The sequence below is a fragment of the Gopherus evgoodei genome, chromosome 19 (genome assembly GCF_007399415.2).
Source record: "Gopherus evgoodei ecotype Sinaloan lineage chromosome 19, rGopEvg1_v1.p, whole genome shotgun sequence".
In the NCBI taxonomy this organism is placed as follows: Eukaryota; Metazoa; Chordata; order Testudines; family Testudinidae; genus Gopherus; species Gopherus evgoodei.
This window is the reverse complement of record NC_044340.1, coordinates 18,856,863-18,873,161: the sequence shown is the minus strand read 5'-3', so window position 1 is coordinate 18,873,161 and position 16,299 is coordinate 18,856,863. Positions and strand designations below refer to the sequence as shown.

Sequence of the window (16,299 nt, the reverse complement as noted above, 5' to 3'; positions counted from 1 at the left end):
ACAGCATTCCCCTCACACAGGGATGTCTGTAAAATGCTTTGAGATCGGCATGTGCAAGGTCTATTGTGACAATGAGCAATAGATACAACAGTCCGAATAAATGTGATGTAACAGCCTAAAAACTGTCACTTGGGCTTGCTTGAGCCCCATTCAGATGAGAACGTCAAGGTCTGGCACAGTGAGGTCGGAAGAGTCACCTTACATGCCCTGCTGCTGGTCGTGGATAGGCAGCCCTTGACTGTAGTGCTCAGTGGCTGTACACAGATGGTGTACTGCCAAGAAACAGGGCATGACTATGGCTCACCTTCCATCCAACATTGCACGTAGACGTACCCTGGCTCCAAGGTGAGGGAAGAAATAAAGCAGCCGTGTTGCATCAGCTTATCATATTCATTGTGAGTTTCACAGTATTTGGCTTTTTTTTTTTTACAGCCGGAACTTTAAGTACCTTCCAGGTGGCCACAAGCCCTGGAGCATGAACAGGCCGGGACAAACACCCACTGCGAGTGGTGCCATGGAAACTCGTGACAGGCAACTCCTAGCTTGACGGCCCATGCTGGCTTCTTTAATATCACCAACTCATCCTTGCAATTCTGGGACTAGGGCTGGATGGAGGATTGCATGGGATGAGGATCTGATCATACCGCTAGAGAGACTGTAATCTAGGCACTGGGTGAGATGGGATAATTTACGCTGCTCTGATTTCTGCAGTGAGCACCATCTCTCATGCTCTCTCTGACGCCTGCACCCTTCGCCCTGAAGAACCCTGCACATGTGCTCACCGTTTCTCTCTTCTTTATCCTGTCATGCTGCCATGGCCCGGTACTGTTCCATCTCCTCCAGTGTTGCTCCTTGAACTCTGAGCAGCCCCATTTTTATGTTCCCCCTCCTACTCCCCCATTAACTATGGATACCCCACCTGACTCGTGGGCACGGTCCAGTGCTGTCACTGCACAAACTGGAGTTACTGGTCATTTCTCTGGAGGACAATGTTACTCTCAATGCAGCTGTGCTGATAGGCTCTGTTAACAAGAAACACTGACCCATCCCGTTCTACCACCAGGGGTGAAAGGTAACTAAGAAAATCTCCTTTGATAAAAGATAAATCCAGGTCTGCAATCATATTTCAGTTAAAATAGCTCCAGCTGTAATGCAGCATTGGTGTAGACAACGCAGAGCACAACCTAAGAGATTCACCACCTACCAATAGCTAATAGCCTGCTAGTTAGGGCAACCGGGGGTGTGGGGGATGGGAGAAGTTTATGTCACTGCTCTAAATAAGGCACAGCAGGAGCTTGACCCTGGTTTTCCCAGGTGAATACCCTAACCCTCAAGCTACTGGATAGTGTGGGCTGCATCTTTCGCTCTTGCTAGTTATTGGAGAAAAACTTCAAAAGTCTCAGGTCCCTCACAATGCAGAACAGGAACATATCTGAAATGTCGTATGTTTGGCCATGACAGGAAAGCATCTCTCACTCATCTCTATGCACTATCTCCTGCCTACGTCTGCTAGCTTAACGGGGGGATAAACTTATCTGGACATTACATCTTACACAATGGGTCTGTGCCCTGCCCTCTGATCCTGCTGGATACCGGTAGCCCTTCCTGTTGACACTTTAACCAATTATTGCACATGCAAATTGCATTCGTCAGGTACCCAGGGGGGGGGGGTTCATTCTTCACACTGAGATAGATTCTTGCAGAACTCACAGGAAGCAGAAAAGTATTTGTTGATGGAAGAGAGGGGGCATGAAATATACCTGAGTTGGTGTTTAAGGGGAAACTTCAGGGGCATTGGAGCAGGGCACGTGAGCAAGCTACAGGCTCTCACTGAGCCGCTGGTATCATTTTTGGTGATGTGTAATGGATCCCCAAGAATGCATCTGCCAAATGCGCTGTAGTGGTATCTGCAACATCTTTTCACCTGTTTTAGATGTATTCTGCAGCGCTGGCAGGTGTACGTTGGCTATGATTTTCCCTTTTGGGGAGGGAAAAAGTGTAGTGGTATTTCACTCGACTTTCCTTTTACATTCAGCACTGAGCCTCTGCTTTAGAGGGTTTTCAGGAGAGAATTTAGAGCCTTTCACTTGTGTCCCCTAAAGAGAAGAGAGGACTGACTCTGGGTATGTCTACACAGGGGTAAAAGAGCTGCGGCATGGCTGTGGCTGGTCTGGTTCCAGAGCTCGGGCTCCAGTCCAAGCCCAAATGTCTATGCAGCAATTTTTCAGCCCCGGAATCCAATCCCCATGAGCCCTGGTCAGCTGACCTGGGCCAGCCTCAGGTTTTTATCCTTGCGTAGACACAGTGATATAGTTTAAATCCAGATATATTAACCTGTAAATCTCCTTCTGCAAAGGTAATAATAAGACCTGGAAACACAGACTGTTGTGTATGGGAAACAGATCTTTATTAGGCAAGCACCGATTGGGTGGAGATTACAATTATTCACCAAAACAAATCATTCATCCAACACCATGGGCCAGTGCAGCTGTCAAGCCCCAGCCAATCAGTTCAAACTGCTCAATGTTAAAATCACAGCAAGGTTATTGCCGATGATGTGTACGGTGTGAGCCATGTTCTCAATGCCGGGAGACAAGACTCCCAAGGAGGCATGCTGCCTGCACCAAGCAGTTCACAGTCTAATGCAGATGGCATAGAAAGGCACAAAGCTAAACATGTGACATAGGTGTGAGTGGCAAAATTTGGGTTAGAAAGGAGTAGCTCAACCCATTATCATACGCAGCTATTTGCGGAATTTGAATGTGGAGTCAGCTCAGGGGCAGAGCCTCTGTTCCTAAAGGTCTGCAGTGGTTAAGCCTGTAGATGTGTTTTGATCCTCTTTCTAAACCTCATCCATCAATAATTCCGAATCCAGCACTGATTGGGCCCTGTGCTGCACCACTGAAGCCAATAGGAGTTTTGCCACTGAATGCTGGGAGCAGGCTCCAGGCCATCAGCAGTGAGAAGGACTTTATATGATTCATTATGTAATTATTATTAATTGCACAGCTGCAGCATGAGACTAGGCAAAACATTACAAGAGCAGGGAGAGGATGAAGCCTGGGAGGGTGCAGCTGCACTGGATAAAGCAGCGTGGGGTTGGAGGCCAGGGAGATATTATGGCAGCTCTGAATGGGAAAGGACAGGGATGAGGGCAGCTTTAGTGGCACAACAAGGGGTTCAGGCTAGTGCACCCTGAACAAACAGGTTCTCCAAGGTGCTTGGAGGTCATTGAAGCTCCATAGCGCACATTGATTTTCAGATCTACCAGCATTTACAGCTAATCTATTCTGCCTCTCTACTTGCCTTGGGCTGATGTATTTTTTCTTTAATCTTCTTTGCCTTTCCCTTTGGAAGCAACTAGGTAAGAGATTCCCTCATGCTCTACCAAACTACTAGGATAGCATATGGGAGTCACCTGAAACATCAAAATATCAAAGCCAGCCTCCTTCACTGCTTCCTCCAGAGACTCCTTCTCCAGAAAGAGGCAGGGAAACTTGTGCTGGTCAATTACAAAATGACTACACTTCATTGTGATCACCATAAGCAAATGACCCCCTGGCTTTAACAGGGAGCTGACATTCTTCAGGGCAGCACGGTAGGTACTCAGGTCTTTGCAAATTGCTCCTAAATACTGGCTTAAGAGCAGGCAGTCAGCAGGGGGCAGAGAGGCAAAGGTCGCAGGGTTGAATTTGGTGACATCACATTCCAGAACCTGCTTGACCGTTCTTCGTAATTTCTCTTCCTTCTCAGCCCACTTTTTCCTGGAAAGATAAATATAACACTGAAGACAAATGTGCTACTGTTGTGCCAAAGAGCCCTTCATATCTTGGACCAGTGCACACAGTCAATATATCTGCAATCGGCTCAGTGGATGAGAGTTACATAGTCACACGAAATCTCTGCTAGGTGGAATTCACCTGCTTAAGGCCAGATTCTCAGAAGAGCTCAGCTCCCATTTAGCCAGAATTGGTCACACTTTATATGAAGCTCCCATTTATAATGGTTTTATAATGGTTAATAAATGACACAGGCATCTTACAGACACAAAAACTATGCGTCATAAATGTTTGGTTATCAGCAAATCTGCAGAAAATGGTGTAAATCGCTATAAGCTATCTATTGATCTGTTGGGCTGTGTAACAATTTTGAGCAATAGACTAAACCCTTATTAAAAAATGTTCTCACTATTTATTCACCCTTTACAGCCCATTCATATAAATAAGGAGCTCAGCACCCTGTGTGCTCAGCTGTTTAGGACATCTGGCACTTACGGCCCATTTTGAAGGCTAAAACGGGAGTGAAGGGGGTTCTGTTTCTGAAATGTTTGCCACTCTGCCGAGGGAGAAATTACCCTTGTAGGAGTAAACCTTCCTCTTGTAAGCGTTGCAAGTTCAAGCTCTGAGTCTGCTAAATTCATAGGAATCCCTTGCTGGGGTCACTGGAAAGGAGTCCTTGTTCCAGACTTCTCTTAAATTTTTCCTTTCCTTCAATCCATTTCTTTCTTTTTATACGTAATGAACACCACCATTATACATAATAATTATTAGGAAAAAAACCACCCCAGAGAAGGAAGATCAACAAATTAAAAAGGATTTTTACATTTTTTTTTAGTTAAATTGTAACAGAACTACGTCTCCCTCCCGTACCTGTCCCCTTCCAGCTCACACACGTATTTCACCACCGGAGTCCAGTCAAATGCTCCCGGCTCTTTCTTTAGCCATTTCTGCACTTCCTGGCAGCTCAGATCCATATGGTTTGTGACAATGATCTCCTTGAAGGACTCACAGGCAGACAGCAGTTCGTAAATGGTGGGCTCAACACCAATACGAATCAGGGTGTTGCCTTTAATGCCATCTGGTTTGAAATGCAAAATACCTGTGTATCAGCACAAACAGCAGCAGAGGATGGGAGAGGAGGAGGTTTGGGGGGCTAAGGGTTCAAGCTGGACAATTTCCTCTTTGGGTTTATAAAGGGTTTTAAGAAGACCAGTTCCAGGAGAGAGAAAATGCAGCGAAGGACCCTTTACTGGTTTCAAGACTGAACTCGATAAGTTTATGGAGGGGGTGGTATGATGAGGTTGCTTCATAAGTAGGTTGAACAGGATTTGATTTGTATCAGTAAACGTCAATAAAGGTTGATTTCACCACACACACACAAACTGACTAAAAAGCATTTCCATTGATAATATGTGAAATACACAGCTAGATAAAGTAAGAGAAATCCTGCTCCAGGACTTCGTTGACTTGGATCTGAGGATATTTAGCAGTAATATTTTGACATGTGATATTGACATTTGGTGTTTTAAAGGTTATAAAAAATTTTAGCTTTTAAATCTCAGTGTCTGTCATTAAATAATTGTAGTCCGACTCCCTCCACCCAAGTGTTATATAATTTCCCACAAGTGTGAAAATTTAAATCAATAAAAATAAAGAAACTTAAAAATAAACATTGATCTTATCCACTGAAATTATAAAAAAACATTAACTTTGAATTCTTCCAATCCTACCTGTAGGTCAGATTTTTAAGCCTTCTCTCTCTCTCTCTCTCTCTCTCTTTTTGGGGGGGAGGGGGGTTGCTCTCCCCTGGGCCCTCTCTGATTCGTCCGTGTCTTTCTTAAAGCTGGCACTGGGAGGTATATGAACAGCTTGGGAGAAAGTCCTTCTTTCGGGGACAGCTGGGGAGCTCCTTGACTAGCGACTCCTGACTCAATGGCAATCTTGTAGAGAGACTGTACTTAAGGCACAAACTAGTCAAGGAGGATTTGCTCTGTCCTGGTCTGTTCCATACGCGCTGTCATCAGTGATGTTGCCAACCACAGCACCCGAAAGGACCATGTGCACAAGCACTGATGCAGGCTCTCCACCTCTCTCTCTCTCTCTCTCTCAATCTCCTCTTCCATGCTGCCACGGTCCAGGCGCACCTTCTCCGCTGTGGATTCTTCAGCCTGTAGTGGGCTCCATTTTATGCTTCATCTCAGACTCTCCTATTGACTTTGGGAGACTCATCTAGGTCATTAGCACAGCCCAGTGTTGTCATTGCACACACAAGAGTTATTATGCTAGAGGACAATACTATTCTCAATACACCTATTGTGGCAGGCTTTTGTATTGAGGAGGACCAACTGTGACCCATCACGCCATAAAGGAGGGGCAGAAAGATAATTAGGGAAAATCTCCTCTGCTAAAAGAAATCCAGATCTACACAATCATGTTTACAGCAACACACAACCCACTATAAAACCGCCTTTGTGCAAATAGAATGGCACAAAACACACCCGACTCACCCAAAATGAAGGTCTTAAAGAAATTTCTCAGAAGAAACATCAAAATATCATTTTTTTCACTGCTTGTGGAGTCAAAGGAAGAATACATTTTGAAACACTCTTTTGGATCAAAACGGAATTCAGAAGCTTCTTTCTTAAGGCAGCTGTGGTCCATTTTCTCTCTGAGTTTGCAAACCTTCAACTGCCCGGCTGTTCCTGATCTGGGTTAATATGGGGTTCCTCCGCTCTTCCCGGCCATGGCTCCACCTTCTTTTGTCCAAGTATCAGATTACAGGCTTTCTTCACAACTCCCTCACATGCTCCTGTGATCCGGGGTGCCTGGGGCTGCCCTCACTGAAAATGCCAAGGTCAGGGCAGGCTGCAGAAGGGGGAGAGCAGAGACTCCCCAAACTAGTGGTTAACAATGAAGTTAAACTCACCAACCAGTCACAGACTGTGCTTCTGATCTCCCACACTGGTTATCAAGAAGTTCAAAAAATAGAAATCCCCCCCAGCCGCCTTACTGCATCCCAGTTCTCTGTCTCCCAATCAGCACCTAGCTCCAGTACAGTGAGAAGTTATTTAAAAACTCTGCTCACATACACCAAACGTCCTTCTGACCCCATAGGGTCAGCCACGTCACCAGGGCAATATTAGTTTGGAGCCTACCCAAAATACCGTGCTGCCAACCAATCCTTTTGTGTCTAAAGAGTTGTTAAATGATAAAGCACTCAAATACATTCAGAGACTTCCAAGTCCGTATATCATGTTCTTAGGAGTATTGGTGAGTTTGCTGGCTTCGAAGTCCCTCTGGAACACATCCACAGCTTGGATGGGTCTTTCAGTACTTTGCTTTGAACTTTGTTTGTAGAAAAGTTACTCCAGTTCCTACATGCCTTGCTGACTCATAAGGTGTATCCCCTGCCTTCTCTCAATGGGTCTATTGTACAGCCGATGATCCTTGATGGACCATCGAACAGGCAAGGCAGTGCTGTCGCCAGACTGGCTGGGGGTGTCACCCAGAAACACAGCACAAGTTTGGAAATACAGATATACCCTATATATCTATTGGTTACAATACAAAGGTGATACAAACATATAAACAAGATTATCAGACTTGGCAAATCAAAACATGTTCACTGATACCTTACACAGCATATCTAGCATGATTCATTCCAATTTTATAACATTGGTGTTAATAATATCATAAATGGTCACCCATATTCCATACAGCATCACAGCCCCCAACTCCAATGTGTCCCCAACCATTCATGAACCTTCAACTCTTTTCTCCCTGGGCTGATTTTTCTTTTACTCATGCTTGCTTCCCCCAAGAGAAGGACAAAGTGGGATTCCATGGCCTTTTCTGTGGACTCTGGCTCTGCTCTGAGCCCTGGCCTTCAGCAGAGAGGAAACTGCATCTCTAGCTACTGGACAGATACCATTCATCCAAACATGTCTCTGCTTGTAGGTTCTGATGCCACCATAGCCTATGATGGTGGCACTGCTGAAAGATATCCATGTGCACCACAATCAAACCAGGAACAAGCAGTACATGGCAGCAGAGGGGATGTTGTGGTGACCTGGTTGCACAGTTCCACATATTCTGGACAGCGCCCAATATGCCCCGCATCAGGTGGCTCATGTAGCCTCGAGTAGCAAAGCACCACTCAACCCAGCCAGCTCCCTGATTGTGCCACACCTTTTCTGGTTCGTGTGACAAAGTGCCCCTTGATCCAGCCAGCTGCTTAACTCTCATTTCAAAGGTCACACATCTAGAAGGTCTGGTGGGGGCTGCATTATGATTTTGACACACATCAGAGAGAACGCTCATCTCCTGACAATCTGCTCTGGGCATGATAGACACAGCCTATCTGCCCCATCTGGATGAAAAACCTAGTTTTGAAAAAAAGGTTCAGTATAAATAAAATTAATTTTGAGTGTGTTTGTCCTTTATGCTGTGTAACATAAAATCTTAAGTGCACAAAGCTTGTACAACGGTTGCTCATTACAAGATTTCAAAATAATGATAATTCTCTCTGAATCTTCTGCCACATCCATCACAGCTCCTTTCTTTCCCAGCCAAGTTTTCCCGATCTAGTAAAGTGAACACTCCTCAGGGAAATCTCTGGACTGGCCACATTTTATAAAAATTCCTCCTGATTTAAAAAGAAATTGTGTGTGTTTAAATACAATCAATAACAGGAACTCCGCTGAATAGTGTCCATACTACTGATGGGATATTTCTGGGATAGATAGATACAGTTACATTGCATTAAAAGGTTTTATATGAGTATATTGACCTGTTGGTGCTTCTTGGTACCTGTCCTCTTAGAGCTAACACTATTTAAGTATTTATCCAAAATGGAACAGGCACTGGGAAAGAGGGAGCAGGCAGCAGAGGGACTTGTATCTAAACAGTTTTATTGCTCTTCCGCTTGGTACTTAACCCCTCATTTTACCTCAGAGAAAGTGGACTAGTACTACGGTGCCACTAAGCCACTTTCCCTTGCCTGACTCTCTTGGGTAATTTTCAGTTAGTTTGTTTAATCTCCGACTCATCCTCGTGTTACCTTCTGAGATAAACAGGTTCCACTGATGCTCTGATGACACTTCAGAAGGCAGGGATCTGGGTCAGGGGTGCAGGTGACAATCTGACAGGAGTACATACATTCAGAGCCAGAGTTAGGGGCAGGTGACTCAGCTGCCGGGATTGGGAGGGCGCTGAGCTCAGGGTGCTGTAAGCTATTCAAAAGTTTAACAAATGTGTGGGTGGGTGGAGGAGGCGCTGAGGACACTCCTTACCTGAGGCATCATTTGTTCTAGTGCTGGCCCTGCGTCCCTTGGCTTCTGTGTTCCATCTCCTCCCTGTGGCCCCATCATAAGGTGAGCTCGCCCTTGAAGGGAGCTCGAGCCTAGCTCGAGCTGTCCTGGTTTTCCTCTGAAGGGTGGGGCTGAGCAGATCCTGGTGAAAACCTGAGCAGGGGGAGCACAGGCCTGCCTGAGAGCATGAGATTAGGATCACCTGAGTCGAGGCTGGGAGCATGCCTGCTGTAAAAAGGGCTGCCCACACTCTCTGTTTCTGAGAGTGCTGGGGAATGGGAACCAGGTGAGGAAGTTTACACACTAACTAGGTGAATGGCTTAGGAGGGACTTGCTGGGAAGGGTAGTAGGACTATCTTGGGAAACCCTAACGACAAGGGAAAGCAGTATGGCCAACCCCAAGCATGGAACACCACAAGGCCCCAAAAACACGACAGGCTTAAAAATCAAGGGACTTTAAAATAATAATAATTATATATGCTGGGTCTTTTTTCTTTGCTGGCTGAGCCTGTTGCGTACACTCAGGTCGTGTATTTCAGGGTTCCCCACCAAAACCATGAAGGCTAGAAACTTACTTGCCCCCCTCCCCGCACCCCTCAAAAAAACGAAAACTGAGATTCTCACATCATCAGGTGACTTCAGCAGGTGGGGCTTTAAGTAAACCCCAGATATTGTGACACTCATGTTTAAATTGCAAAGATGACAACAAAACAGATTATGCTTAGCTGAGCCAAGTGAACTGGTTGTCGTCTTTTTGTTTCTGATTCATTAAAGCAGGGATCAAGGGTGTTAGTGGGAGATTAAATTGAATCACCTGTCATGGGTGTGTGAGTGTCTCGGGGGGCTAAGAAGGAGGGGAACTGAGGCACAGCATTGCCCCCCGACTAGGGTGCGTCTGGTGCCCAATCCCTGTCACCCACACCTACCCCCCGCACAGGCTCTTTTCCAAGGTGAACCTGAGAGGCTCATTCAGGAACTGCCTTATCTGTGAACCACCCAGGTTGCTCTGCCCTGTAGAGATCTGTTAATAGTAGAAAGTTGGGAGCCAGAGGGAAGGTACCCAAGCTGGCGGTGGGGCCGTGAATGTGATTTCCTTGGAAAAGACAAAGACAAGAAGACCTGCAGCTGAATCTCGTGTATGGGCAGTATAGCTCTGGGTGGGGAGCACTGGAGCAGCAAGAGTAGCTGTGGGTTGAGACTGAGATGTCCTGGCCGAGTTTTGTGGGACCCCCGTCCCTGGACCAGCTGGCAGTCTGCTCACAACCAAACAACATGTTCACTGTGGACCTCTGAGGGTCTTAAAAAGTGTGAATTGTGTTAGCCTCATGCCTAACAAGGACACCTATGGGTTAGTTCTATTTTTAAGGCATCCAAGAAAGAGAAGAACAAAAAATAAAATACTGAACAAGATTTCTAGCTCTGATTGATTGGTACTTAGCCAGTAACAATTTACAAAACTAGCTTGCATATTATACTGGCTGTGAAAGAATTTCTGAAATGATTGAAAGCAAACTATTCAGGATTCAAGCAGGTGGAATTAATATTGAGCTGTTTATTTGAATAATTTTTAAAAAAAGCAAATTACATCCTAGAAAACTAAACGATCCCCCAACAAACAACTAACTTTAACCAATCTCCTCCCCAAATGCCTGGGATTAAAGGTGGACTTTGCAGTGTCCTCAAGCTGAGATCTGACACACCAAACAGGGGAGAGAATGCCAAAACAAAGGACCTCAAGCTCTCTGGGCTTTTTTGCGGGGGTGAGGGGAAGGGGCTAGAAGGAAAGCTGAAAGGCAACTGGCTGTGGCGGTTCTCATTGGAGGTTTCAGTTCATCAGACGTCCCATAGAACCTGCACATTGGTTTGCCTCCAGCCCCTACCAAAGGAACTCTTGCTCTGAGCCCAGCCCCACCACCAGCACTCTGCATACCTCCGCTCAGGCACAGAGAAGAGAACTGACTTTCAGTCGCATGGTTAAGACCTGGAATCGTGTTTGGCAGCTCAGGCACATCTCAGAGGAGATCTGACACGACCAGGTGCTTAGGCCTGAAGCTCTGAATGTCCTTCCCAGCCCTAGACCTGCAGTCCATTCAGATTCTTATCTGGAATTCTGACCTATCTGACCAGTCCAGCCGGTGACCTCCTACTTTGTGAGAGCAGCCGCGAGAAACTGGGGAGCATAAAACCTTGGTAAAATCCAACAACATATGGCGCAGACCCATAGAACGTTACAGAATTATATGTAATATTACAGCTGCATTGTGCTTTGCTGGTAAAATAGTGTGGATGATACATGTGGCAGAGACTGGACCATGGTGGGGGTAATGACCAGACTATCTCTGGGTTCCAGTATCCCTGGCTACTAGAACAGTCCTTTGCATGCTCTTACTAGCCTGTGCAATTTAGAGTTGCCCTGCAGCTGCTCTAACTTTTGCAAAGGACTGACCTGGCCGCCAGTCAGTTAAAGGATCAGGAGGTAAAGGGGTGGGGGAAAAGGAGGAGGAACAAAGACACATTCGCCTCTTCACTTCAGTTGGGTGCTGCCTGAACACAAACTGGCTGGACCCGAAGACCAAGCCCATGTTGTCGAATTCTATTTAAAATTACATTTCAGGAGAAATGTGAACTAGGGGACAAGAAAGTAAGATTAGAGCCCATGAGCCCATGCTCATTAAAGCAATGGAAAGCCATGCACATTGGATAGGGTTCGAACAGAGCAAATCCCCCTCAGTATCCTCACTGACAATATTTAAGAAGGCTGGTTTTTTTTCACAGGAATAAAGAACAATTTTTCATAATGCATGTTACTACAGCTACGTGTGTTCCTACCTGTGTGCTGGTGAAAGTGCAAGACCGGGAGCATGTCTACAGCTTGACACAGCATCACAGGGTGAGTGGGAGTCCAGGCTGGTGAGTTGGGAGGCTCAGTGGTACCCCAGTTCCAGGTGGCATCCCAGGGGAACACATCACACATCTCACTGTGTGGCTCATAGGAACATTACTTTGGTAAATGCGAAGAACCGAAGCAGAACTTGGGTAAAAATTGTTCAAAAATTTTCTCTTTGAACTTTCATCCTGCAGGGAAGCATTTCCTCAGTTAAGTTCATCCTGCAGCAGCAATTTAGCTGTTTATATTCTCCTTCATTTGTCATGGGCATTGTGTATTTCAACAAAGGGTTAATGTATTTAACATTGATGAAGAAAATACTGCATTGGTTTAGGGCCAACCATGCAGAAACTGTGTCATTTATTAACGATTATAAAACCATTATAAATGGGAGCTTCATATAAAGTGTGACCAATTCTGGCTAAATGGGAGCTGAGCTCTTCTGAGAATCTGGCCTTAAGCAGGTGAATTCCACCCAGCAGAGATTTCGTGTGACTATGTAACTCTCATCCACTGAGCCGATTGCAGATATATTGACTGTGTGCACTGGTCCAAGATATGAAGGGCTCTTTGGCACAACAGTAGCACATTTGTCTTCAGTGTTATATTTATCTTTCCAGGAAAAAGTGGGCTGAGAAGGAAGAGAAATTACGAAGAACGGTCAAGCAGGTTCTGGAATGTGATGTCACCAAATTCAACCCTGTGACCTTTGCCTCTCTGCCCCCTGCTGACTGCCTGCTCTTAAGCCAGTATTTAGGAGCAATTTGCAAAGACCTGAGTACCTACCGTGCTGCCCTGAAGAATGTCAGCTCCCTGTTAAAGCCAGGGGGTCATTTGCTTATGGTGATCACAATGAAGTGTAGTCATTTTGTAATTGACCAGAACAAGTTTCCCTGCCTCTTTCTGGAGAAGGAGTGTCTGGAGGAAGCAGTGAAGGAGGCTGGCTTTGATATTTTGGCGTTTGAGGTGACTCCCATATGCTATCCTAGTAGTTTGATAGAGCATGAGGGAATCTCTTACCTAGTTGCTTCCAAAGGGAAAGGCAAAGAAGATTAAAGAAAAAAAACATCAGCCCAAGGCAAGTAGAGAGGTAGAATAGATTAGCTGTAGATGCTGGTAGATCTGAAAATCAATGTGCGCTATGGAGCTTCAATGACCTCCAAGCACCTTGGAGAACCTGTTTGTTCAGGGTGCACTAGCCTGAACCCCTTGTTGTGCCACTAAAGCTGCCCTCATCCCTGTCCTTTCCCATTCAGAGCTGCCATAATATCTCCCTGGCCTCCAACCCCACGCTGCTTTATCCAGTGCAGCTGCACCCTCCCGGGCTTCATCGTCTCCCTGCTCTTGTAATGTTTTGCCTAGTCTCATGCTGCAGCTGTGCAATTAATAATAATTACATAATGAATCATATAAAGTCCTTCTCACTGCTGATGGCCTGGAGCCTGCTCCCAGCATTCAGTGGCAAAACTCCTATTGGCTTCTGTGGTGCAGCACAGGGCCCAATCAGTGCTGGATTCGGAATTATTGATGGATGAGGTTTAGAAAGAGGATCAAAACACATCTACAGGCCTAACCACTGCAGACCTTTAGGAACAGAGGCTCTGCCCCTGAGCTGACACCACATTCAAATTCCGCAAATAGCTACATTTGATAATGGGTTGAGTTACTCCTTTCTAACCCAAATTTTGCCACTCACACCTATGTCACATGTTTAGCTTTGTGCCTTTCTATGCCATCTGCATTAGACTGTGAACTGCTTGGTGCAGGCAGCATGCCTCCTTGGGAGTCTTGTCTCCCGGCATTGAGAACATGGCTCACACTGTACACATCATCATCAATAACGGCAATAACCTCGCTGTGATTTTAACATTGAGCAGTTTGAACTGATTGGCTGGGGCTTGACAGCTGCACTGGCCCATGGTGTTGGATGAATGATTTGTTTTGGTGAATAATTGTAATCTCCACCCAATCGGTGCTTGCCTAATAAAGATCTGTTTCCCATATGCAACAGTCTGTGTTTCCAGGTCATATTATTACCTTTGCAGAAGGAGATTTACAGGTTAATATATCTGGATTAAAACTAGATCACTGTGTCCACACAAGGATAAAAAACCTGAGGCTGGCCCAGGTCAGCTGACCAGGGCTCATGGGGATTGGATTCCAGGGCTGAAAAATTGCTGCATAGACATTTGGGCTTGGACTGGAGCCCGAGCTCTGGAACCAGACCAGCCACAGCCATGCCGCAGCTCTTTTAGCCCTGTGTAGACATACCCAGAGTCAGTCCTCTCTTCTCTTTAGGGGACACAAGTGAAAGGCTCTAAATTCTCTCCTGAAAACCCTCTAAAGCAGAGGCCCAGTGCTGAATGTAAAAGGAAAGTCGAGTGAAATACCACTACACTTTTTCCCTCCCCAAAAGGGAAAATCATAGCCAACGTACACCTGCCAGCGCTGCAGAATACATCTAAAACAGGTGAAAAGATGTTGCAGATACCATTACAGCGCATTTGGCAGATGCATTCTTGGGGATCCATTACACATCACCAAAAATGATACCAGCGGCTCAGTGAGAGCCTGTAGCTTGCTCATGTGCCCTGCTCCAATGCCCCTGAAGTTTCCCCTTAAACACCAACTCAGGTATATTTCATGCCCCCTCTCTTCCATCAACAAATACTTTTCTGCTTCCTGTGAGTTCTGCAAGAATCTATCTCAGTGTGAAGAATGAACCCCCCCCCCCATGGTTACCTGACGAATGCAATTTGCATGTGCAATAATTGGTTAAAGTGTCAACAGGAAGGGCTACCGGTATCCAGCAGGATCAGAGGGCAGGGCACAGACCCATTGTGTAAGATGTAATGTCCAGATAAGTTTATCCCCCCGTTAAGCTAGCAGACGTAGGCAGGAGATAGTGCATAGAGATGAGTGAGAGATGCTTTCCTGTCATGGCCAAACATACGACATTTCAGATATGTTCCTTTTCTGCATTGTGAGGGACCTGAGACTTTTCAAGTTTTTCTCCAATAACTAGCAGGAGCGAAAGACGCAGCCCAGACTAGCCAGTAGCTTGAGGGTTAGGGTATTCACCTGGGAAAACCAGGGTCAAGCTCCTGCTGTGCCTTATTTAGAGCAGTGACATAAACTTCTCCCATCCCCCCCCCCCCCACTCCCTGGTTGCCCTAACTAACAGGCTTTTAGCTATTGGTAGGTGGTGAATCTCTTAGGTTGTGCTCTGCGTTGTCTACACCAATGCTGCATTACAGCTGGAGCTATTTTAACTGAAACATGATTGCAGACCTGGATTTATCTTTTATCAAAGGAGATTTTCTTAGTTACCTTTCACCCCTGGTGGTAGAACGGGATGGGTCAGTGTTTCTTGTTAACAGAGCCTATCAGCACAGCTGCATTGAGGGTAACATTGTCCTCCAGAGAAATGACCAGTAACTCCAGTTTGTGCAGTGTCAGCACTGGACCGTGCCCACGAGTCAGGTGGGTTATCCACAGTTAATGGGGGAGTAGGAGAGGGAGCATAAAAATGGGGCTGCTCAGAGTCCAAGGATCAATACTGGGGGAGGTGTTGGGTCATGGCACCCTGTCATCAGCATCTCACCTGGGCTAGCTTGGGCAGCTCCGTGCTTAGCATTCGGGAGTTGGTGGCTCCCATTCGAAGGCGCCTGCCTCTCCCTATTCATTGCATTGGTGGATCGCCGTGTTGTTCCTGTGACTTTCTGGCTAATTCCCCTGAGAGAACTGCCCCAAAATCTGTGGCACTCAACCCATTCTGCCAAAGGGAACTGCTGACCTGCGGCGATCCCCATGATTGAGACAAAGGTCCCAGGTAGCCACATACATGTACGTCCAGCTCGGCTGGGAAGGAGCATTGGGCTAAATTCTCTGCTGGTGGCGTTGTTGTACTCAAAGTACTATACAGGATCTTTTCAGGGGGATTAAGGCAAAATACTACATTTATTAGTAATACAAGTATCAATTAATACTCTGATATGCATATGAGATATATATCACAGTCATGCATACACACACAGACACAAACACACTCCGTCTTGCTGTTGTTACCAACTAGTTGCTCCCCTTAACTGCACTGGCCAGGTGAGTTAGATGGGGGAGGGTGGAGCCGATCCGGATCGATGCTCCGATGGTGACAAGACGAGACCCGGGGTCCTTCTGCAAGACACCTTGTATTTATAGCAGCTTCCCTCTTATGCAAATTTAGACCAGATTCAAAATCTGGGTCTGTGTCAGTTTGTCTGTGTCCATTGGTCTTTGTGCTGCTTTTCTTTGGGTGTTGTCCCAATGCTGCTCAAAGAGGGTG

The 16,299-nt window shown here is 46.0% G+C and overlaps 1 protein-coding gene and 1 pseudogene across 1 annotated transcript; one reads left to right on the top strand and one right to left on the bottom strand.

Annotated features, from left to right (window-relative positions):
* Positions 1-3,070: 3,070 nt before the first annotated feature.
* Positions 3,071-6,621, bottom strand: LOC115637328 (nicotinamide N-methyltransferase-like). The gene is made up of 3 exons (XM_030538502.1): positions 6,287-6,621; positions 4,650-4,857; positions 3,071-3,764 (listed from the first exon to the last, which is right to left on the bottom strand). The coding sequence occupies exons 1-3, from the start codon at positions 6,438-6,440 to the stop codon at positions 3,329-3,331; spliced, it is 798 nt and encodes a 265-aa protein (XP_030394362.1). The 5' UTR covers positions 6,441-6,621; the 3' UTR covers positions 3,071-3,328.
* Positions 6,622-11,885: 5,264 nt separating this feature from the next.
* LOC115637422 lies at positions 11,886-13,055 on the top strand (annotated as a pseudogene).
* The last annotated feature ends 3,244 nt before the right edge of the window (positions 13,056-16,299 follow it).